General features: G+C 45.9%; 1 protein-coding gene across 1 annotated transcript in view; it reads right to left on the minus strand.

The window, feature by feature from the left end:
• Positions 1–23,995, minus strand: part of smad3 (SMAD family member 3) — a 50,129-nt gene that overhangs the window by 19,781 nt on the left and 6,353 nt on the right. The window contains exons 2-3 of the mRNA XM_062963090.1: positions 3,242–3,435; positions 1,292–1,426 (exon numbers count right to left, since the gene is read on the minus strand). Of these exons, the coding sequence (XP_062819160.1) occupies positions 1,292–1,426; positions 3,242–3,435 (329 nt within the window). The remainder of the gene's footprint in view (positions 1–1,291; positions 1,427–3,241; positions 3,436–23,995) is intronic.

Consider the following 23,995-nt stretch of genomic DNA (forward strand, 5'->3'; position numbering starts at 1 on the left):
AGATAAGCCAAAGGTATATATTCTTTGTTTGCTACGCACATGTTGCGACTGCCATTTGCATGGTATGGACCCTCCGGGCTAGTCTGTAACAATGTATTTTATATTGTTGTATTTTATATTGTGTATTTTATACTATTGTGATTGTTATGTATTTTATATCGTTGTATTTTATATTGTATATTTTATACTGTTGTATTTTATTGTATGTTGTTGGGCTTGGCCCCATGTGAGCCGCCCCGTGTCCCTTTGGGGAGATGGGGCAGGATATAAAAATAAACTTCTTCTTCTTCTTCTTCTTCTTCTTATTATTATTATTAACAGCAGAGCCATTTGGGACTGATTCTCCCTTCTTTCCTGTGTTATTGATCTACGGTGATTGTTATGTATTTTATATTGATGTATTTTATATTGGGTATTTTATATTGTGTATTTTATACTATTGTGATTGTTATGTATTTTATATAATTGTATTTAGTACTGTGTATTTTATATTGTGTATTTTATATTGTGTATTTATACTATTGTGATTGTTATTATTTATTATTTATTTATTTACAGTATTTATATTCCGCCCTTCTTTCTCACCCCGAAGGGGACTCAGGGCGGATCACATTACATACATATAGGGCAAACATTCAATGCCTTTTAACAACGAACAAAGACAAACAAACATAGGCTCCGAGCGGGCTTCGAACTCATGACCTCCTGGTCAGAGTGATCCATTGCAGTGATTGATTGCAGCTGCCCTCCAGCCTGCGCCACAGCCTGAGCTTATATCATTGTATTTTATATTGTGTAGTTTGTATTGTGTATTTTATATTGTGTATTTTATACTATTGTGATTGTTATGTATTTTATATCATTGTATTTTATATTGTGTATTTTGTATTGTGTATTTTATATTGTGTATTTTATACTATTGTGATTGTTATGTATTTTATATCATTGTATTTTATATTGTGTATTTAGTATTGTGTATTTTGTATTGTGTATTTTATATTGTTGTATTTTGTATTGTGTATTTATACTATTGTGATTGTAATGTATGTTATATCGTATTTTATATTGCATATTTTATACTGTTGTCTTTTATTGTATGTTGTTGGGCTTGGCCCCATGTGAGCCGCCCCGAGTCCCTTCGGGGAGATGGGGCGGGATATAAAAATAAACATTATTATTATTATTATTATTATTATTATTATTATTATTATTATTATTATTATTCCAAAAAGCCCCGCCACCCCCGCCCCTGCGCAGCTCCTCCTCCCTGTCCTTGGGTGGCAGGTAATACCTGGGATGTAGTTGCTCTGGGGTTCGATGCCAGCTGGGAAGTTAGTGTTCTCCGGAATGGAGTGGCTGTAGTCGTCGAGCGGCGGGAACTCGGCCGGGATCTCCGTGTGCCGCGGCACCAGGACCGGAGGCAACACTGGGAGAGGACAACACAAGGGCAGCAACAAGGGTGGCATTAATGCTCATCATGGGCACGCGCCCGGCACGCTTCTCTGCTGCGCTTGGGGATCGGATGCTTCTCAGCCACGACATGGGCATATCCGCAAAGAGGGCTTCTCCAAGTAGTTACCGACTTCTCTACGGCCTTCCTCCAGCTCTAGAAGGCTGAAGTTCTTCCCTGAAGCACATTGATACTGAATATAGTTTGAGGCCACTTTGGGAGCCGTGGAATCCTGGGAGCGCCAGTTCCGCAAGGTCTTTTGCCTCCTCTGCCAAACTACAAATGGCACAATTCCACAGCATTGATCCAAAGGGGAGTCAAACCGCATTCATTCTGCAGAGAAAGACATTCATCCCACCGGACACAGATGGATCTCCAAGCCTGGCAGTTAATAATATATTTTGTTGTTGAAAGTTTTACATTTTAATACAAAACACAGTATGATCAAGAACCAGAGCTCAGCCACTGAAGCAAGTCAGATTGAGAAAGGCATCCTGGTTAAAGGATGCGGCTATTCATTTTTTTTAAAATAGTTTTTATTGAAGGATCTTTGTTACAAGTATATAAGGCTGGCGGTTAATAATGTTAAGCAAGAATATGGTGACACGTTTTCCCTGAAAATAAGCCCTAGTTACTGTTCATTAAGAAGTCAATTTGGAAAAAAAAAGATAAAGGTAAAGTTTTTACCCTAACTTTAGTTTCAGTCGTGCCCAATGACTCTGGGGGTTGGTGCTCATCTCCATTTCTAAGCCAAAGAGCCGGCGTTGTCCATAGACACCTCCAAGGTCATGTGGCCATAGGCATGACTGCACAGAGCGCCGTTACCTTCCCGCTGGAGCAGTACCTATTGATCTACTCACACTCTGGGGGTTGGTGCTCATTTCCATTTCTAAGCCAAAGAGCCAGCATTGTCCGTAGACACCTCCAAGTTCATGTGGCCATTGGCATGACTGCATGGAGTGCCGTTACCTTCCCGTCAGAGCAGTACCTATTGATCTACTCACACTCTGGGGGTTGGTGCCCATCTCCATGTCTAAGCCGAAGAGCCGGCATTGTCCATAGACACCTCATAGGTCATGTGGCTGGCATGACTGCATGGAGCGCCGTTACCTTCCCACCAGAGCAGTACCTATTGATCTACTTGCACTCTGGGGGTTGGTGCTGATCTGCATTTCTAAGCCGAAGAGCCTGTGTTGCCCATAGACACCTCCAAGGTCATGACTGCATGGAGCGCCAATGTTACCTTCCCGCCGGAGCAGAACCTATTGATCTACTCACATTGGCATGTTTTCGAACTGCTAGGTTGGCAGAAGCTGGGGCTAACAGCAGGAGCTCACTCCGCTCCCCGGATTCAAACCACCGACCTTTCGGTCTCCATCCCTGAAAATAAACCCTAATGCATTACAGGGGCTGCCTGCTTAGAATCCCTTCTTTAAAAATGGAAATGTTAGAGCACCAAAGCTTCCGGCAACTGAAAGGAAATCTTGGGATGCATCTTTGCTGCAGAACGAATCCACTGTCATTGCCGTGATTCAATCTTACGGAGCCATGGAGGCTGTAGTTTGACAAGGTCTTGAGCAATCTCTGCTAAATGAATGCTGGTGGCTCATCAAACTACAAATCCCAGCATCACAGAGCAAGGAGTAATTGCCATTAAATTATAAATGGGGTTCCTCAAAGTGGAGCTCCTAAAGCACTTCCTCTTTTGCGCCCTCATTTTGGGAAGGTAAGATTGCCCAAAATAATTTGCAATCGAGTCGTGTCAATAGGGTTGTGTTCCCTTGGGCCTACCTGGCGTCTCCACTCTTTGGTAGTGATACGGATTCACACAGACTTCGTCCTTCTTCATGTTGAAGGCGTACTCGCACATCTCCATGGCTCGCAGCTCGTGGTGGCTGTGGAGGTCCGGCCAGCGCCAGAGCCGGCAGTAGATGACGTGCGGGAGGCCCTTCCGGTGCGAGACCTGCAGCCGGCCGTCCAGCGACCTGCGTTTGGGAGACAGCGGAGAAGGTGAGGACACGCAACGGGACACTCGTGGACAGAGGAATCCGGAAGTGGCATTCATAGCCCAAGAACAAAAATCATGTCACATACTGTTCCCCTGTTTCCCCGAAAATAAGACCTGGTGGAGCAGTGATTCCCAAAGTGGGCACTACCGCCCCCTGGTGGGCGATGCAGAGATCCAGGGGGCGGTGATGGCACCTATTAGGACACGGGGGCGGGGCCAGGGGAGGGGCGGGGCCAGGGGAGGGGCGGGGCCTCTTCCCAAGTGCCGGAGACAGGGCTCAGCACCTGGGGCACCTGTTAGGACACACAGGGGGTGGAGCTAGAGGAGTGGGCGTGGCTTCTTCCCAAGACCGAGACAGGGCTGAGCCTCTATACCTCTCCTGAGGCGCTTGTTGGGACACAGAGGGCGGAGCTAGGGAAGGGGGCGGGGCCTCCTTCCAAGAGCCCGAGACAGGGCTGAGCCTGTATACATCTCCTGAGAGGCCTTTTAGGACTAAAGGGCGGGGCTAGGGGTGGGGGCGGGGCCTCTTCCCAAGAGCCTCTGTATTCCTCCCCTGAGGCGCTTGTTAGAACATGGGGGTGGGGTATAGAGGTTCAGCCCCATCAGGCACTTGGGAAGAGGCCCCGCCCCCTCCTCTAGCCCCGCCCCCTGTGTCCAGGACAGGGATAGAAGCTCAGCCCTGACTCAAAGCTCATAACTCCACCCATCCCAGTCCTGGCTGCCCATTTGTGGCCCCGCCCACCTGCCCCTCCCCCTCGCAGCCCTGCATCTTGGACTAGGGGAGACTCAGCCCCGCCCTCTTGAGCAGGAGCCACGCCCACCCCTTTAAGCCTGAAAACTCACAGCAACCCAGTGATCCCGGCCATGAAAACCTTCGACAACCTTTAATTTGTCTTTTTTGCAAACTATAGATCTCTCCTCCAGCATCAAGTTTTTTCTTCCCACTGTCGAGATTTCCCATCCGTACATAGAAACCGGAACTGATGGTTCTGAGCTCGGATTTTTAATGACATCCCTTCGGCTAGACTTGCTTCCGAGTGTCCAGGACCGAGCGGCGGCCTTAAAAGCACCAGCCAATGCGATCTGAGCCCATGGAGAGGCTTTGCCAGGGCTGAGCGAATGCTGTGGCCTGGCTACACCCTGCCCTGCCGTTGCCTTCACCTCCCATTTAAGCACCAGTTTCCCATTTTGGGATGAAACCGATGCCAGTTGGGAGGCTTTCCCATTGCGATGGCTGCCTGGCAGGCGCCCGGGAGCAACGTTCCTCGCTGAAGGTTGCAACGTGGGCCTCGGGCACGGTTTCCTGCGGCAGGAAGCAACGTCCGCTCCCATAGGCTGCAAAGGAACCGTAAATGTCCCATAGACTGCATGCCAAGCGAAGGAAAACGTGGAATTAAAAACACAAACCAAAGCTTTTCCGGCAACACGGTGGAGCCGCCAATGGTGACGCGAGGCTTCCCTCCAAGAGGCATGGGTTGCGTTATGAACCAAGAAGCCTCAGGACCAACTGAACATACTGCAGGGGTTTGTGGGAATGGGCCTTGATTTTGGGAGTTGTAGTTCACCCGCATCCAAAGAGCACTGAACCCAGGCAAGGCGAAATCTAGGATGAAATGGTCCCCAATGAAAGCATTCCTTGGGTGGTGGGCCGTAGTGTTTGGGGAGGACATTGGCAGGGGTTGGGATACATGTTCATGGTGCTCGCTGTAACCTCAATGTCAGTGGAAAAGAGGGACTTGGTGGCTCTTCAAGAGTTGGAAGTGTAGCCTGTTTGTGTGAGTGGACACCCGTGCCACATACACACAGACGGGTTTTCTCTTTTATTATGCATATATAGATATATAGATATAGATATGTAGATATATAGAAGATAGCTATAGATAGATACTAGCTCTGCCCGGCCACGCGTTGCTGTGGCGAAGTCTGGTGGTATGGGAAATAAAGTATTGAGGAATTGGTGGTAGTTAAGGTAAAGGGTAAAGGTTTTACCTTACATTAAGTGCATTATAAATGGGTTATATAGCTGTGTGGAAGGGTCTTGAGTCTACACTGACATATAATCCAGTTAAAATCTGATAATTTGTATTTTATAGGCAGTGTGGAAGAGGCCTAAGTGAGGCCTAACTCTGCCTGTCCCCTGGGCTGAGAGGGTTGCTAGGAGACCAAGTGGGTGGAGCTTAGCCTTCTAACTGGCAGCAATTGGATAAAAACAATTATTCCTCTCCCTCTAATCAGGACTTTATTTTTCTTTTCTTTTTGTTGTATGAACGTAGAGGCATGGATGAGGGGTTGTGCTGCCAAGTTTAGTGTTTCTGGGATGTGTCGTTTTGTTGTTTACTCCATAGTAAAACGAACATTACTTTTTTATATATAAAAGACTAGCTGTGCCCGGCCACGCATTGCTGTGGCAAAGTATGGTGGTAAGGGAAATAAAGTATTGAGGTATTGGTGATAGTTAAGGTAAAGGGTAAAGGTTTTCCCCTGACGGAACTTATTTATTATTTATTTATTTACAGCATTTATATTCCGCCCTTCTTTCTCAGCCCGAAGGGGACTCAGGGCGGATCACATTACACATATAAGGCAAACATTCAGTGCCTTAACATAGAACAAAGACAAAGACAAACATGGGGCTCCGAGCTGGCCTCGAACTCATGACCTCTTGGTCAGAGTGATTTGTTGCACTGGCTGCAGCTGGTTGCTCAACAGCCTGCGCCAGAGCCCGGGCCCTAGCTTAGCCTTCTAACTGGCAGCAATTGGGTAAAAACAATTATTCCTCTCCCCCTAATTAGGATTTTATTTTTCTTTTCTTTTTGTTGTATGAACGTAGAGGCATGGATGAGGGGTTGTGCTGCCAAGTTTAGTGTTTCTGGGATGTGTAGTTTTGTTGTTTTGTCATTACCCTTTTATAGATATAGATATTGCTGTGGCCCAAGGCCAGTGCCTTTCCATGGGTCCAGCCCACACTTCCCTCTGACCTCGATGAAGCTGATGATAATAATGATTTGAGCACCTGAATGAATCATTTCCTGCCCGCCTCGCCCTATCTGCGCCTTTGCCACGGAGGCACCTGAGGGCTCTGCTCTGCAAAAGGGCTTTGCTCTGCAAAAGAAGTTTCCGTAAGAAGAGAAGACACAGAGGACTGAGGGACAGGCAGGCAGACAAACCAACCAGGAAAGAGGTGAAAAGGGCAGGCAAAAGGCAAAGATCCGGGTTGGCTCCAACTTCCTCTATCATGACTCACCAGAGAGAAAGAAAACCCAAGACAGATCTAGAGATAAGGCGCGTGGGTCACAGGGGGCACGAAGGAGGACGAAAGACTAGATACAAAAGACACAGATATCAAAGACGCCGTCATTTGTTGTCTCATCCCATTTATAAATGAGTCGTTTGTAACTTGGGGATGGAATAGTTCATTGCTTGATGCTGATAACACTGAGCAACCAGTCCAAAGATCCCAGAAAGTGCAGTTTTAGAACATGAGCATGTTCTTGACCTTCATCCCTGGTCTCGGACAGAGACAAGGGTGGACCTTCTTGCCTTTGCACCAAATGCGTTGGGATGCAAGCACGACGCGTCCACGGTTGGCAAGAAGGAGGCTGTGGAGGAGGAAAGGCAAGCGCAACGCTTCTCCCAAACCCACAATCTGTGGTGCGTCAGGACTGTGTTTTGCACACCCACTTAAAACACACACACACACACACACACTGACACACTCGTCCTTTACCAGAACCAACTGGTTTGCTCCAAAATGTACATATGGGACAACGAAGCTCGCCTCCGCATCACAGCGGGACGTCTATATGCCAAGAGAGTCTGCACCACCAGATGCCAGCTTCAAGAAAAATATCATCCGACTCATGTTTTTATATATATATATAAAATCCAAAACAACAGAAAACACGCAGAGATACTGTGCTTTATACGTAAGAAAGGCAATGGATCCAACAGTCTTGCTGTTACCATATTTCTCAATGGTAAGACAACACCGTCTTACAATTCGTAGTGACTATTACCGTATTTGATGCACTTTATTCTCTCCTATCTGCTAGAAATAATTCCAACGTCTGCTTCATCCCAAGTTTCCATTAAATTGCGGCCCTTTGTCCTCATTCTCTAGTTTACTTTTCACTATACACTCCGCGCGCACTTTGGCCCAGTCGTTTTTTATAAATTTTGTTCATTACTGTTATTTCACTATGTTTAATGTGTAGAATTGTATTTTTTTAAAATTTTAACTGATGTGTTTTTATGTTCTCTGATTATTGTAATTACCCAGGCTTGGCCCCATGTAAGCCACCCCGAGTCCCTTTGGGGAGATGGAGGCGGGGTATAAAAATAATTATCATCATCATCATCATCATCATCATCATCATTTGAAAGATGCACCCTCATTCCAGAGCCACTGCTGCCACCAACAAAAATAGGGGCATCCTTGGTTGGGAGGTGTTAGCTGGTCCTGATTGTCTCCTGTCTGGGTTTCCCCTGTTTTCAGAGTGTTGTTCTTTATTTACGCTTTTCCTTAATCCCTCCTTATTATCCAACATTTTCACTTATCCAACGCTTTTATTTTTCAGTGATTGGTTTTTTTGGGGGGGGGGGGGGCAAAATTCTGTTCGCCTACACTTGAAAATTACCTTGAGCCAGCCCTGACTATTGGCAAACTATTCAATTGTTCAGCTGCTAGACCTGGACAAAGCATGTGAAAAGCAAAGAGAATGGGACTGGTTTTCCACACCGAAAAACGTGTGGCTTTGGGGGTCTCCATGGAATGAAGGTTGCAAAAACATAAGCACCAAATGTAGTCCAGATCCCTCACAGTCTGGCTTTGGACCGGGCCATGGAACTGAAACAGTCTTGGTCTCCTTAGTGGGTGATCTACGCCGGGAACGGGACTGGGCCATGGAGGGTCCCTGTGGTTCTCCTGGACCCTCCGTGGCCTTCGATGCTGTACAACATGGTATCCTTCTGGGACGCCTCACAGGGTCGGGACATGAGGCTGCTGGGAGAGATCATCCAGAGTTTTGGAGTTCGATGCCATTTGTACGCAGATGATGTCCAACTCCGTCACTCCGTTCCACCTGCTGCTAAGGAGGCTGTTCGGGTCCTGAAACAGTGCTTGGCGGCTGAGGGTGAACAAATCGAAACCAAATCCAGACAAGACAGAGATCAGCCAAAAGGCCGAACAGGTTATAAGGTGACAGCCTGTGTTGGACGGGGTCACACTCCCCCAAAGACACCGTTTCACAACGCGGGAGTTCTCCTAAGCCTGGAAACCCAAATTTCGGCGGTAGCCAAGGGAGGTTTTCCACAATTAAAACTTGTGCACCAGTTGTGCCCGTAACTAGGGAAGCCAGACTTGGCCATGCTGGTCTATGCTCTGGTTACATCTCAAATAGACTACTGCAACGCACTCTACATGGGGTTGCCTTTGAAAACTGTTCAGAAGCTTCAAGCAGTCCAACGGGCAGCAGCCAGTTTTTTCTGGAACGGAGTACAGGAGCACACAATCCCCTGTTGCATCCGCTCACTGGCTGAACCCCTTTAACGGCAGAATTGGGCCAAACTTCTGACACAGAAACCCCACGACCAACAGAAAACACTGGAGGGATTTGGGCTCCTAAAACGATCAGAAATTCTTTTATGGCTCCCCTTTAAAGCTCTTCAAAAGAACTGGAATATTTTTATCTCCCTCTTATAATCGCAAAATAGTAATTTGTCGTGTTGAACTATAAGAGGAAACGGGTTCTTTAAAACATGGTTGTTCCCACTGGCTGCCAGAGATCGTTTTATTGCAAAGAGAGGACGGGCGCAAGGCACAGATTCCGGACTTGAAGACCTTTCCAGAGCTCCCAACCTGGAGTAAGTCAGGCTTCGGGTTGGGTTTGGCCGAAGAGGCCGAGGAACAAAGTGCCGGTTGTGCGGACTGCTTGAGAACCAGGAAGGGAGGCTCGAGCACCAAAAATAAATCAATGCGGAGAAACGCTGAGACTTCAGGGCCGGGTCGTCTCCGCTATAAATGGCTTTGCCGAGACAGGACCGGCCTTGTTTGCGGGATCTTTGGCGGCAGCAGCGGAGCGACTTACGCTGTCGACTCGAATCTAATGCTCACCGTTTTGGGGCTAAATGACCACAACAAAATTAGGGTGTGCATTAGGTTCGTGTCATTTGATAATCTTAGTGCGGAGCCAAAGCCAAAGAGGAAGCTGCGTCCAGAGCTTCTCTTTGAGGGACCTCATCTCTCATTTAATTGCCAGACTCAAGCTTGGTCACATTAAAATGATTGGCAGGACCCGCTCCCTGGGAAAGAAGGGCTCCTCTGCACTGGGTTGGTTTTTCCTCCCCGGTTTTGACACTTTCCCAGGAGTCCCGCAGCCTGGAATATTGAACAGTATTTCTGTATCTTCTTTGCGTAAATTTTCCCCCTTGCATGGCGGCAAGTGTGGTTGAGGTACTCGTGGAGGATGTGGTCAACCCCACCGGCCTCACATTGCTTCAGCTATTTTGTTTTCGCTTGCCCCAAAAGCCACTTTGGAGACCCACGGGGGGAGAAAAGCAGGATACAAATCAAAGGGTTAGACAAATAGACGGAATCATAGAACCATAGAGTAGGAAGAGACCCCCAAAGTCCATCCAATCCAGCCTCCTCCTGCCAGGCATAATAATAATCTATCTATATAAAAATGTAATGTGACTTTTACTATGGAGTAAACAACAAAACCACTGAACCCAATCACATCAAATTTGGCCACAAAAGACATAGTCTATGTCTTTCAAACAAAACAAAAAACCATAGAAAAAAATAAAGTCCAAATTAAAGGATGAGGAAGAGCTGTTTCCCCCCCAGCTGCCAGTCAGAAGGGCAGGCCCCGCCCCCTTTAGGCCCTGCCCCTGGATAGATAGAAATAGACAAAGATGGATAGATAGATAAATAAATAGATAGACAGACAGATAGCTATATAGACAAGTAGAAGGATGGATTGATGGATGGATAGATAGAAATAGACAGACAGAAAGATGGATGGATAGATAGATAGATAGATAGATAGATAGATAGATAGATAGAGAGAGATAGACAGACAGACGGACGGACAGATAGATAAGTAGAAAGATGGATGGATGGATGGATGGATGGATGGATGGATAGATAGCTAGATAAGTAGAAAGATGGATGGATGGATGGATAGACAGACAGACACACAGACAAGTAGAAAGACGGATGGATGAATGGATAGGATAGGATAGATAGATACCATTAAAAATCCATGTAACTTTTGAACATTTCCATGGATGCATCTCACCACATTAAAAAAGTGGATGTGGCTCTTAATGAGACATGCTGCATTATCACAGGATGCCTACACCACACATCGCTGGAGAAATTACACTGTTTAGCCAGTATTGCATCAGCTGACATGCGTCAGGAAGTAGCAGCCTTTAATGAAAGGACCAAGGCAGTGGCCTCTCCGGCACATCCCCTGTTCGGGTATCAGCCAGCACGCCAACGCCTTAAAACAAGAAACAGCTTTCTAAGGTCTACAGAGATACTCGCAGGAACAACTCAGCAAGCAAGAGTCCAAAAGTGGCAGGCTAAAATCCGGAACCTCAATCAGTGGCTGACACCAGATGATGGGGTGACTTGGAAGGCGCTGAACAGACTGTGCTCTGGCACCACGAGATGCAGAGCTAATCTTAGGAAGTGGGGCCACAAAGTGGAGTCCACGACATGTGAGTGTGGAGAAAAGCAAACCACAGGCCACTCACTACATTGCGGCCTGAGCCCGGCCACATGCACAAGGGAGGGCCTACTTACAGCGACACCAGAGGCACAACAAGTGGCCGGATTCTGGTCAAAGGACATTTAGTATCATGCCAAGTATGTAACTTTATGTTTTAAATACATTTTAAATACATCCAAAGTACAGTATGTACGTATGTGGATTCCATATCAGTGCGCCATGGTGGTGAAAGCGGTGTCACGCGGCCTTGATGCTGAACTGCGCAGATGGAGGCACAGAGCGACCTGCCGCCGTCCGCTCCGTCCCACGCTCCGCTCTGGAGCCCTCGCGCCAGCACCCGTCCGCCCGCCCACCACCCATGCGCTCCACTCGCTCGGCACAGGCCTGGCTCTCGGGCTCCCAAACTGGCAAGCAGCCCCTTCGCAGACGAAACGGGGGAGTCGGGTTTCCTCCGGGAAGGAACACGATGTTCCCTGGTCTCCTCCTCCGTGGATTTCACTTAAAATCCTCAGCAAGAAGGAAACACAAAACAAGTCTGCACGGTGGGACGAACACAGTTTAAGACAGCCATGGCTGCTGTGGTGCTGTGCAAAGGAAATCCTGGGAGTTGTAGTTTGGCAAGGAAAGCTTGTAACACTATCAATCTCATCATTCCACACAACACTTCAGGTGGCATTGAACTATACTGTGGATGCACCTGGGCGTAAGGTAAAGTTTCCCCAAGATGTTAAGTCCCATCGTGCCCAACTCTAGGGTCGGTGCTCATCTCCATTTCTAAGCTGAAGAGCCAGCGTTGTCCATAGACACCTCCAAGGTCATGTGGCCACTGGCATGACTGCATGGAGTTGGAGCAGTACCTATTGATCTACTCGCATTTGCATGTTTTTGAACTGCTAGGTTAGCAGAAGAAGCCCCGGTGGCTCAGTGTGTTAAAGCGCTGAGCTACTGAACTTGCAGACCGAAATGTCGCAGGTTCAAATCCCAGGAGCGGAGTAAGCGCCCGCTGTTAGCTCCAGCTTCTGCCAACCTAGCAGTTCGAAAACATGCCAATGTGAGTAGATCAATAGGTACCGCTCCAGCGGGAAGGTAACGGCGCTCCATGCAGTCATGTCAATGGCCACGTGACCTTGGAGGTGTCTACGGACAACGCCGGCTCTTCGGCTTAGAAATGGAGATGAGCACCAACCCCCAGAGTGTGAGTAGATCAATAGGTACTGCTCGGGTGGGAAGGTAACGGCGCTCCATACGGTCATGCCAGTGGCCACTGCCCTGTGTGTGCTGCGCCTCGTTCCACAGATCCCTCTCTCTCGCTCTTCCTTCTGCCGCTCAAGGGGCTCCAGATGCTTCATCTCCAGGAGTCAAGGCTTTGTCAAACAGGGACCTCTTGGTCACATGGCAAGGGTGAAGGTTACTAAAGGTTAACTCTCTGGCCCAACACGGGCGCACAAACACACAAACACAAACACAATGCTGCAATGTGCAGCGCTGCTGTCGCCATGGAGACAGCCCCCCTCCCCTCGTCCAGACTGGGTCCGGCCAAGGCAGTTGCTAGGCAAGGCTCACACTGCAGCCCACACACCTCCCTGCTTTTTGTGCACATCTGGCAACATCCAAACCCATCCAGGGAAAAACAGAGCTTCTCCTGCACTGATTTCCTCGGGTGCTTGTGGTTTGTCCACGTTTGCAGGGGAAGGTGGAAGGTTGACTGTACTGACAATGTAGAGGACTTAATTTAGAAACCTAGGGTTGGAAGATAACAAGTTTTCTGAAGCTATCACGGAAGAAGTCGACACTCGGTTTCCGCAACCGACGTCTCACAGGACCCATCGTGCGCAGATCTTCCAATAGCCAAGCAAAGCAATCATGTGACCCACACACTCTTGTGAAATGCCGATGATGCTTGAGATTTTTCTCTGAGTGATACAACAATCGTCCTGAATCAATCTCTCAACCTTCTGCTTGTGAAACTCGGTGGTTGCTGTCACAGGCCGTCCAATTTAATACATTTTTAATTGGTTCACAATGTATTGTACAATTTTATATATGTGTTTTATTGTAAGCCGCCCTGAGTCCCCTATTGGGTGAGAAGGGCAGGATATAAATATTGTAATAATAATAATAATAATAATAATAATAATAATAATAATAATAACTTTTTGTCACGCAAGTCAGATGTTCCCACCTCAACATCTTTAAACTTACGCGCCCAACGACGCACAGGACTCACATCAACACAATCCCCATAAACAGTTTGCATTCTCTGATGAATCTCCTTTGGGGCGACACCTCCTGCGGTCAAGAATTCAGAGACTGCACATTGCTTAAGTCACATTGATTGACCGTCTGCGCAGAGTTCCATACTTCACACTTTGACAACACAACCGTTCAATGCTAAGGCTTCCCCGTCTGCGCAGGGTCCCATACTTCACACTTTCACAACCAGAGTCGGTCCAACAATGAGGCGAATTAAGCGGTCGCTTGGGGTGCAAAACATACGGGGGCACAGTCGAGACTGCTTTTTATGTTGATTTGTTGTAAAACATGATGTTTTGGTACTTAATTTGTAAAATCTTAATGTAATTTGATGTTTAATAGGCTTTTCCTTAATCCCTCATTATCCAACATTTTCGCTTATCCAACGCTTTTATTTTTCAGTGATTGGTTGGGGGGGGGGCAAAATTCTGTTCGCCTACACTTGAAAATTACCTAGGGCCGGCTCTGTTCAAAACACAACTGTTCAATGCTAAGACTTCCCCGTCTGCGCAGGGTTCCATACTTTGCACTTTAACAACACAACCGTTCAATGCTAAGGCTTCCCCGTCTGCGCAGGGTTCCATACTTCTCACTTTAACAACACAACCGTTCAATGCTAAGACTTCCCCGTCTGCGCAGGGTTCCATACTTCTCACTTTAGCAACACAACCGTTCAATGCTAAGGCTTCTCTGTCTGCACAGGGTTCCCTACTTTACACTTTAACAACACAACCGTTCAATGCTAAGGCTTCCCCGTCTGTGCAGGGTTCCATACTTCGCACTTTAACAACACAACCGTTCAATGCTAAGGCTTCCCGCCAAATGGAACTAACTGTAGAGGAGAGTCTATTAAACAAGCCAGTATCTACCGCAGACCAGCACTACCACCTGCTGAGGAGTTACGAAGGCGGAGGCATTACTTTTCATTCAACCCTTGTAGGTAATAACCAGCACCTTGAATTGGGACCAGAAACTTAACGGCAAGCAGTGGAGCTGCTTTAAGAGGGGAGTTGTTCGCTCCCTGTAACTGTAACTCTTGACCTCTGCTTGCCCAAGGACTGAGCTCTCTTGGAGGTCTTCTGTGTCCTATCCATGAGGTCAAATGCACATGGGTGCAGAATGAATGCAAATTGACGCCACCTGAACTGCGATGGCTCCCTGCTGTGGACTCTGAGGATGTGTAGTTTGGCCAGGGCCCAGCGTCCTTTTGTCAAACACAGCGGAAGAGGTTGTAAAACTCTCCCGATTCCCTAGCAAGTGGTACCAATCTGCCTGAATGTGACTGGTGTTCCTCCTGGGCTCTCTTGGGAAAGAAGAAGACGCAGAACACTTGGCTGCGAGCGCAAGAGATGAGCTCATCCTGGCGTCTTGCTGACGTCATCTGTTTATCGTGTTTCTCTTCTGGGAGTCCGGATTCGAGATGATTAAATCGGTTGAGGCTGATAGATAGCAACCTCGGCAGAGACCACCCCTTGAGGGTCCGGGGCTCCTCCGTCCTCGTGGGGCCCATTTTTGGCAGCTTGGGCCTCTCCGTCCTCGCAAGGCCAGGCCAAACACCTGCCAGAGCGGGTGACGAAGGGCCGAGCCTTGGCCGGGCTTCCCGGATGAGCTCACGCGGGACTTCCACCCCAAACACTGTAGTATTAGCCGTCCCTCCTCCGTCTCAAACACACATCCCGCCGTGTTTGGGTTTTGTCGCTCTCAGGCAGCCCGTTGTTTGATGTGCTGGGCGATTCATGTTTGGAAAGGCTCTCCCAGACAAACGCTCCAAACAAAGCTCCAAACCCCGATCTGAGAGAAAAGAGCCATCGTCCGTCCTGCATAAAAGGGCAAACGATCTCAGGATCCCAAACTATGTAAACACAAACACAAATAAATGCCCCGAGCATTCGTCTCGAACATACATAGGCTTGGAAGTGGGAAGGAAATTTTCGCTGAAGTGGAAACAAGGACTAGAACCATCGAATCCTAGAGTTTTAAGGGACCTCCAAAGGCCATCTACTCCACCTCCTTTGACAGGCAGGAAGACACATCTAAAGCCCTACCAAAAGATGTCCGTCCAGCCTCTGCTTACAAACCTCCAAAGAAGGAGACGCCATTGGATTCCCAGACAGCTTATAGTTCACTAGAGTTGGAAGAGACCCATGAAGGTCATCCAGCCCAACCCCCTTTGACAGGCAGGAAGACACAACTAAAGCCCTCCCAGCAGATGGCCACCCAGCCTCTGCTTAAAAGCCTCCGGAGAAACTGCCCATTTAGCACCAGTCCTTCCAGTCAGCAAAACTGGGAACTGCAGGCTGAGAACCGATGCTTTAATTAGAAAGAGGAAGCATGGTTTACAATAAGGAACCAAGAAGATGCAAAAATACAGAAAAAGCACAGGAAATGAAAACGGGGGGGGGGGGGGGGGGAGATTCGATCGATTTCAGAGCTGTCATCTGACAAGATTTTCCAAAACAGTGTTATTTGTAACTGACCTTGGGACCTTCTTTTGGCTAAAAGTGCAGGGAAACGGCTGGGGGAAAGTGAATAGACAGACAGATCAAAAGCAGATTGGTTCATCATTCCTTAGCCAGACCCATCTCTATCAAGACCATTAATGAGTCCTCCTCTTGCTTTTTCTTCTTCTTCTTCTTTGGTCTCTTTCCTCTGGATATGGAGAGGCCACTTAACCATCCTGGCTGCAGACCAAAGCAAACACGTTTGAAAGTATTTGCATGGCATTTCCCCTCCAAAGCCACAGAAGAAGAAATGGATAGGGCAACGAACCCATAGAAACCCATGTGTGGCGGGAAGGAACCCAATGTTTACCGTCAAGAGCCAAGTAGCTATATATATATATATATATATATATATATATATATATATATATAGATAATGAAATTTCGGCCTAGGACAAAACAACAAAACTACACATCCCAGAAACACTAAACTGGGCAGCACAACCCCTCATCCATGCCTCTACGTTCATACAACAAAAAGAAAAGAAAAATAAAGTCCTAATTAGAGGGAGAAGGAATAATTGTTTTTATCCAATTGCTGCCAGTTAGAAGGCTAAGCTCCGCCCACTTGGTCTCCTAGCAACCCACTCAGCCCAGGGGACAGGCAGAGTTAGGGCTCACTTAGGCCTTTTCCACACTGTCTATAAAATACAGATTATCAGATTTTAACTGGATTATATGGCAGTGTAGACTCAAGGCCCCTCCACACAGCTATAGAACCCATTTATAATCTTATATTATCTACTTTGAAACTGGATTATTTTGACTCCACACTGCCATATAATCCACTTCAATGTGCATTTTATACAGCTGTGAAGAAGGGGCCTCATATAATCCAGTTCTAAGCAGATAATATAAGATTATAAATATACAGTAGAGTCTCACTTATCCAACATAAACAGGCCGGTAGAATGTTGGATAAGTGAGTATGTTGGATAAGCCGCCCTGAGTCCCCTGTTGGGGGAGAAGGGCGGGATATAAATATTGTAATAATAATAATAATAATAATAATAATAATAAGAAGAAGAAGAAGAAGAAGGGATTCAGGAAAAGTTGATTAAACATCAAATTAGGTAATCATTATACAAATTAAGCACCAAAACTTCATGTTATACAACAAATTTGACAGAAAAAGTAGTTCAATACTCAGTAATGCTACGTAGTAATTACTGTATTACAAATTTACCACCAAAATATCACAATGAATTTAAAACACTGACTACAAAACATTTACCACTAAAAGGCAGACTGCGTTGGATAATCCAGAACATTGGATAAGCGAATGTTGGATAAGTGAGATTCTACTGTAATATATGCCACCATACTTCTCCACAGCAACGCGTGGCTGGGCATAGCTAGTATATATATATATATATAAAGATGGGTGGAATGTATCCTCCCAAATAAAGCAATGGGGTTGAGGCAAATGCCGATCCATGAATGTAGCTTGACACCCCTTGAACTGCCAGGGATTTGGGGAGTTGAAGTTTTGCAAGGTCTTGACCCTTCTCTGCCAAAGGGTTTTGGTTCCATCCTCACCAAACTACAAATCCCAGGATTCCATAGTCGGCAGCCCTGGCCGTTAAAGTGGGGTCCAATGGCACTGATTCTGCCGTGTAGCTGCAACTCCGGCTTGTAGTCAACACTGAGAGTGAACACAGAAGGAGGTATCCTTGCAAAAAGTAGACCTGGTGCAGAAGAAGCCCTGCAAAAATCAGGCAAACAACGTAACTTGTGGTCTAAACCCAAAGTGGCCAATTCAGGATGCGGATTCCACAACCGCAGAGGAAAGAAAGCGTTTGCAAAACACACTGGCGAGAGTCGCACCCAATTCCCATGACAGCAAACTTTTAAACTATGTATCTCAGAGTGAACATGCATCTCTTCCAAAGCCGGAGCCACCAACTTTCTCTGCCCCGAATAACACTATGTAACAAAATTTGAAAAATGTTCTGTTCCTGGTTTGAAAGTGCAAACAACACATTTTAGTACAACACGTTTTATTGATTAGCCCATTGGCCGTATCAAAACATTTAACACATAGACATACAACATACAACCAGAAATTAAAAGAAACAGTTATTCAGAAATAACTTGAATAACAACAACGTTAAACCCAAGTTTCTGCAACTAAGTTAAGCCTTTGAAAGTGTTATTTCCTGTTTAATTGTGTGACAATTGCCATATATACCTGAGTATAAGCCGACCCAAATATAAGCACCTAATTTTACCACAAAAAAACTGGGAAAACATTTACTCCAGTATAAACCGAGATACCAATAAAATTACCGTATATACTCGAGTATAAGCCAGCCCGACTATAAGCCAAGGCATCTAATTTTATCACAAAAAAACTGGGAAAACATTGACTCCAGTATAAACCGAGATACCAATAAAATTACCGTATATACTCGAGTATAAGCCAGCCCGACTATAAGCCGAGGCATCTAATTTTATCACAAAAAAACTGGGAAAACATTGACTCCAGTATAAGCCGCGGGTGGTAAATTTCAGAAATAAAAATATAAGCCAACCAGGACCCTCACCCAAGTATAAGCCAAGGGGGTTTTTTTCAGTCTTAAAGAAAGGGCTGAAAAACTGGGCTTATACTCGAGTATATACAGTAAATGTTTATGTTAGTATATATATATGTATGTTTATGTCATTGAGCCCCCCAGTAGCGCAATGGGTTAAATCTCTAAGCTGTTGAACTTGCTGACCAAAAGGTCGGTGGTTTGAATCCAGGTAGCGTTGTGAGCGCCCACGGTTAGCCCCAGCTTCTGCCAACCTAGAAATTTAAAAACATGCAAATGTGAGTAGATCAATAGGTACCGCTCTGGTGGGAAGGTAACATTAGTGCTCCATGGAGTCATGCCAGTGGCCACATGGCCTTGGAGGTGTCTATGGAAATGAGATTCCAGAGGCCCTGCAGCTATTGAAAAGGATTGCCTAGAACATGCCAGGCTTGCTCAGGCAAGTTGGTGTCTTCGGGGCGGGAATCTCAAGAAATACCAAGGACGCCTCTGTCCTGAACTCACCCAGGAAGCAAGGGTGGCCCTACAACAAAGCCAACCTTTCGAGGGTGCCTGCCATAAATGTGGGCGAAACGTCAGGAGAGAATGCTTCTGGAACATGGCCAGACAGCCCGGAAAACACACAACAACCCTGTGATCCCGGCCATGAAAGCCCTCGACAACACATTCGACCCACAATAATCTCCTGGAGAAAGAAATCCAGCTTTTATGATTTGATTTCAAAGTTGCACTCATGTTCAGACGGCCATGGATGCATCTAGGCTGGTGGTTCTCAGTCCTGTGCTCTGTGTTTCGTGATTGGCTATAATAATAAATGTTATTATTATTACTATTATTATTACAAAGGCTGGGTGGCCATCTGCTGAGGCTGTTTTGATTGTGCTTTTCCTGCATGGCAGAATAGAGGGGGTTGGACTGGATGGCCTCTGGGGTTTCTGCTATTATTATTATTATTTTATTATGACACAGCAAACAAGACAGACATGCTGGATTTCATATCACAGAATCACAAGTCAAACACTTCCCAAGTGTCTAGGACTGTGTGATGTATTATTATCATTATTATTATTATTTTATTGTATGACACTGCAAACAAGATAGATATGCTGGATTTCGTATCCCAAAATCACAAGTCGAACACTTCCCAAGTGTCTAGGACTGTGTGATGTGTTGTTGTTGTTGTTGTTGTTGTTGTTGTTGTTGTTGGACACAGCAAACAAGATAGATATGCTGGATTTCATATCACAAAATCACAAGTCGAACACTTCCCAAGTGTCTAGGACTGTGTGATGTATTATTATTGTTGTTGTTGTTGTATTATTATCAATGTCTGTTGTTTCCAAATGCCGGCTGAGATCTTTTGGCACCGCACCCAATGTGCCGATAACCACCGGGACCACCTGCACTGGTTTCTGCCAGAGTCTTTATTATTATTATTGTTGTTGTTATTGTTATTGTTCCATTTAGTGGACATGTTAGTTCAAGTCCTTGGGAACCCATTTTTTCTTACAGTACAATCCAAAGAGTGTCAGTTTCTCATCCACAACTCCCAGGACGTCGCAGCACGGTGCCAAAACCGCATTAATTCTACAGTGTGGATGCACTCCAGGACTGGGTGTCCATTGGGGCACGTGGTGACTCTTTGAGAAGGGCTTGGCGGCATGGAAGACGTCACGTTCCAGAGTCTTTGTCTGTAAGTCTGCTTGGGCTCCTTCTCCTGCCAATTTCTGGATCAATCGTGACTCAAAGGCCCGGAGGCTCGGCGGCCAAGGCGGCCTGACTCAGCCCTAACAAAGGCTTCCTGCTCCACCGGCGAGAAGGAAGGCAAACTCGGTATGAGAAGTGAATCACTCCACAACAAACCAACGTCCGGGGCCAACGGAGAGGCGTTTCTGCACCGTGGCTGCATCCGGGCAGGGCTCCTTTTTCTACACCTGGAGAGCTAAGCCGTGCGCACAGACAGCGCACACATCCGCATGGCATGTAATCGGAGACGGGCCGGAGGGGCCCGGCTTTCCCAGAAACGGAAAAATGGGAGAAGAGGCCTCGGCAGGGAGCTGCGGAGTTGCCAGCGGAGAGAGAGAGAGGCCCACCTCCAGCCAGGAAATCCAGTAATAAGTACCGCATATGCTCATGTACACGGGGCATCTACACTGTGGGATGAAGGCACTTTCGACCCCACTTGAACTATATTGGAACAACACTTGGAAGGGATAAGAATAGTGGCAGAAGATCCAAGAAAGGAAGAAAACTCCAATAATAAGTACCATATATACTCATGTGTACGGGTCCATCTACACCAGTGGTTCCCAAACTTATACTGGAGTCAATGTTTTCCCAGTTTTTTTGTGGTAAAATTTAGGTGCCTCGGCTTATAGTCGGGTCGGCTTATACTCAAGTATATACGGTAACTTTATTACTATCTCGGCTTATACTGGAGTCAATGTTTTCCCAGTTTTTTGTGGTAAAATTTAGGTGCCTCGGCTTATAGTCGGGTCGGCTTATACTCAAGTATATACGGTAACTTTATTACTATCTCGGCTTATACTGGAGTCAATGTTTTCCCAGTTTTTTGTGGTAAAATTTAGGTGCCTTGGCTTATATTCGGGTCGGCTTATACTCAAGTATATATGATAACTTTATTACTATCTCGGCTTATACTGGAGTCAATGTTTTCCCAGTTTTTTGTGGTAAAATTTAGGTGCCTCGGCTTATAGTCGGGTCGGCTTATACTCAAGTATATACGGTAACTTTATTACTATCTCGGCTTATACTGGAGTCAATGTTTTCCCAGTTTTTTGTGGTAAAATTTAGGTGCCTTGGCTTATATTCGGGTCGGCTTATACTCAAGTATATATGATAACTTTATTACTATCTCGGCTTATACTGGAGTCAATGTTTTCCCATTCTTTGTGGTAAAATTAGGTGCCTCGGCTTATAGTTGGGTTGGCTTATACTCGAGTATATACGGTAACTTTAATACTATCTCTGCTTATACTGGAGTCAATGTTTTCCCATTCTTTGTGGTAAAATTAGGTGCCTCGGCTTATAGTTGGGTTGGCTTATACTCGAGTATATACGGTAACTTTATTACTATCTCGGCTTATACTGGAGTCAATGTTTTCCCAGTTTTTTGTGGTAAAATTTAGGTGCCTTGGCTTATATTCGGGTCGGCTTATACTCAAGTATATATGATAACTTTATTACTATCTCGGCTTATACTGGAGTCAATGTTTTCCCAGTTTTTTGTGGTAAAATTTAGGTGCCTCGGCTTATAGTCGGGTCGGCTTATACTCAAGTATATACGGTAACTTTATTACTATCTCGGCTTATACTGGAGTCAATGTTTTCCCAGTTTTTTGTGGTAAAATTTAGGTGCCTTGGCTTATATTCGGGTCGGCTTATACTCAAGTATATATGATAACTTTATTACTATCTCGGCTTATACTGGAGTCAATGTTTTCCCATTCTTTGTGGTAAAATTAGGTGCCTCGGCTTATAGTTGGGTTGGCTTATACTCGAGTATATACGGTAACTTTAATACTATCTCTGCTTATACTGGAGTCAATGTTTTCCCATTCTTTGTGGTAAAATTAGGTGCCTCGGCTTATAGTTGGGTTGGCTTATACTCGAGTATATACGGTAACTTTAATACTATCTCTGCTTATACTGGAGTCAATGTTTTCCCAGGTTTTTTGTGGTAAAATTTAGGTGCCTCGGCTTATTGTCGGGTTGGCTTATACTCGAGTATATACGGTAATTTTATTGGTATCTTGGCTTATACTGGAGTCAATGTTTTTCCATTCTTTGTGGTAAAATTAGGTGCCCCCGCTTATACTAAAGTATATACGGTATATATATTATAGTATTGTATGAAACTCTCACAAGGGGTTGGTTGCACCTCCGGCTGGCTAGCAAAACCGAATGACGATGTTGCGCAAGGCTGCAGGCCACAAAAGCATGTCGCCGACAAGAAACGTTTGCAAAGCCCTGCTCGAGGCCAACCTTTCTGCTCTCCCGCCGGGGACGATGGGCGTGAGACTCAAGCAGTGTGCTCTGCAGCAGCTGCTTATTTAAATCCTGTGCAAACGCAAGCGAGTGCGCAGAGATGAATGCCTCAATATCACAGGAACGGGTAAGGTTGACCGCCAAACATCCCAGGAATGCAGAGGCGGGCCCAGAGGTGGCACAAGCATGCGAGAGGATGTTTTTCCACCCAAAAACATCTGACTTACTGCTATTGGAAGAGGGCTGGAACCCGCCTCCCTCACTTCCAAATCGCTACTCAAATATTAGCATTAAATATTGTATTACAATATATATTACGATGGAACCATCTCCGCTATTGTGAGCAATAAGATTGACATGGAGTTCTTTCTCCCTTTCTCCTTTCTAGGCCATTTCCATGCACTTTGGGAAACTCATCACACGCATCATAATATCAAAAGATAAAAACATAGATGTTTGGTCATGCAGTCGATTAAACCAGTCCGTTATAATTCTGGTCCTTATCTATATTTGAAATTGCTTGGTCACTTTATAGCTGATTTCCACCTCAGAATTCATCCTTCCCTTCTGTCTGCCTTTCATGGATGTCCAATCTGATATAGACACTTTTACAAGTTTGGTTGTTGCCCATTCATGTCCTAATAATAATAATAATAACAAATGAGAACCGCACTACAAACTAGAGCTGACAGCGGGCACAACAACACCTTGCATGGAAAGTTCCTTGACAAAATTGAAGGAAAAGCTGATAAGGAGAAGACCTGGCTCTGGCTCAAAATGGGACCCTGAAGAAGGAGACAGAAGGCCTGATCCTTGCAGCCCAGGAGCAAGACATCAGGACAAAGGCAATTCCGGCCAAGATTGAAAAATCAGCTGATGACCCAAAATGCAGACTGTGCAAGAAAACTGACGAAACCATTGATCATATCCTCAGCTGCTGTAAGAAAATCGCACAGACAGACTACAAACAGAGGCACAACTATGTGGCCCAAATCATTCATTGGAACTTATGCCTCAAGTACCACCTCCCAGCAGCAAAGAACTGGTGGGATCACAAACCTGCAAAAGTATTGGAAAATGAGCACGCAAAGATACTGTGGGACTTCTGAATCCAGACTGACAAAGTTCTGGAACACACCAGACATCACGGTTGTGGAAAAGAAAAAGGTTTGGATCATTGATGTTGCCATCCCAGGTAACCTCAAGATTGGACTGCAAAGACTCTGGCAAAAACCAGTGCAGGTGGTCCTGGTGGTGATGGGCACACTGGGTGCCGTGCCAAAAGATCTCAGCCGGCATTTGGAAACAATAGACATTGACAAAATCACGATGTGCCAACTGCAAAAGGCCACCCGACTGGGATCTGCGCGCACCATCCGAAAATACATCACACAGTCCTAGACTCTTGGGAAGTGTTCGACTTGTGATTGTGTGGTACGAAATTCAGCATATCTATCTTGTTTGCTGTGTCATAAAATAATAATAATAATAATAATAATAAT

Source organism: Anolis carolinensis, unplaced genomic scaffold (assembly GCF_035594765.1).
Source record: "Anolis carolinensis isolate JA03-04 unplaced genomic scaffold, rAnoCar3.1.pri scaffold_11, whole genome shotgun sequence".
In the NCBI taxonomy this organism is placed as follows: domain Eukaryota; kingdom Metazoa; phylum Chordata; class Lepidosauria; order Squamata; family Dactyloidae; genus Anolis; species Anolis carolinensis.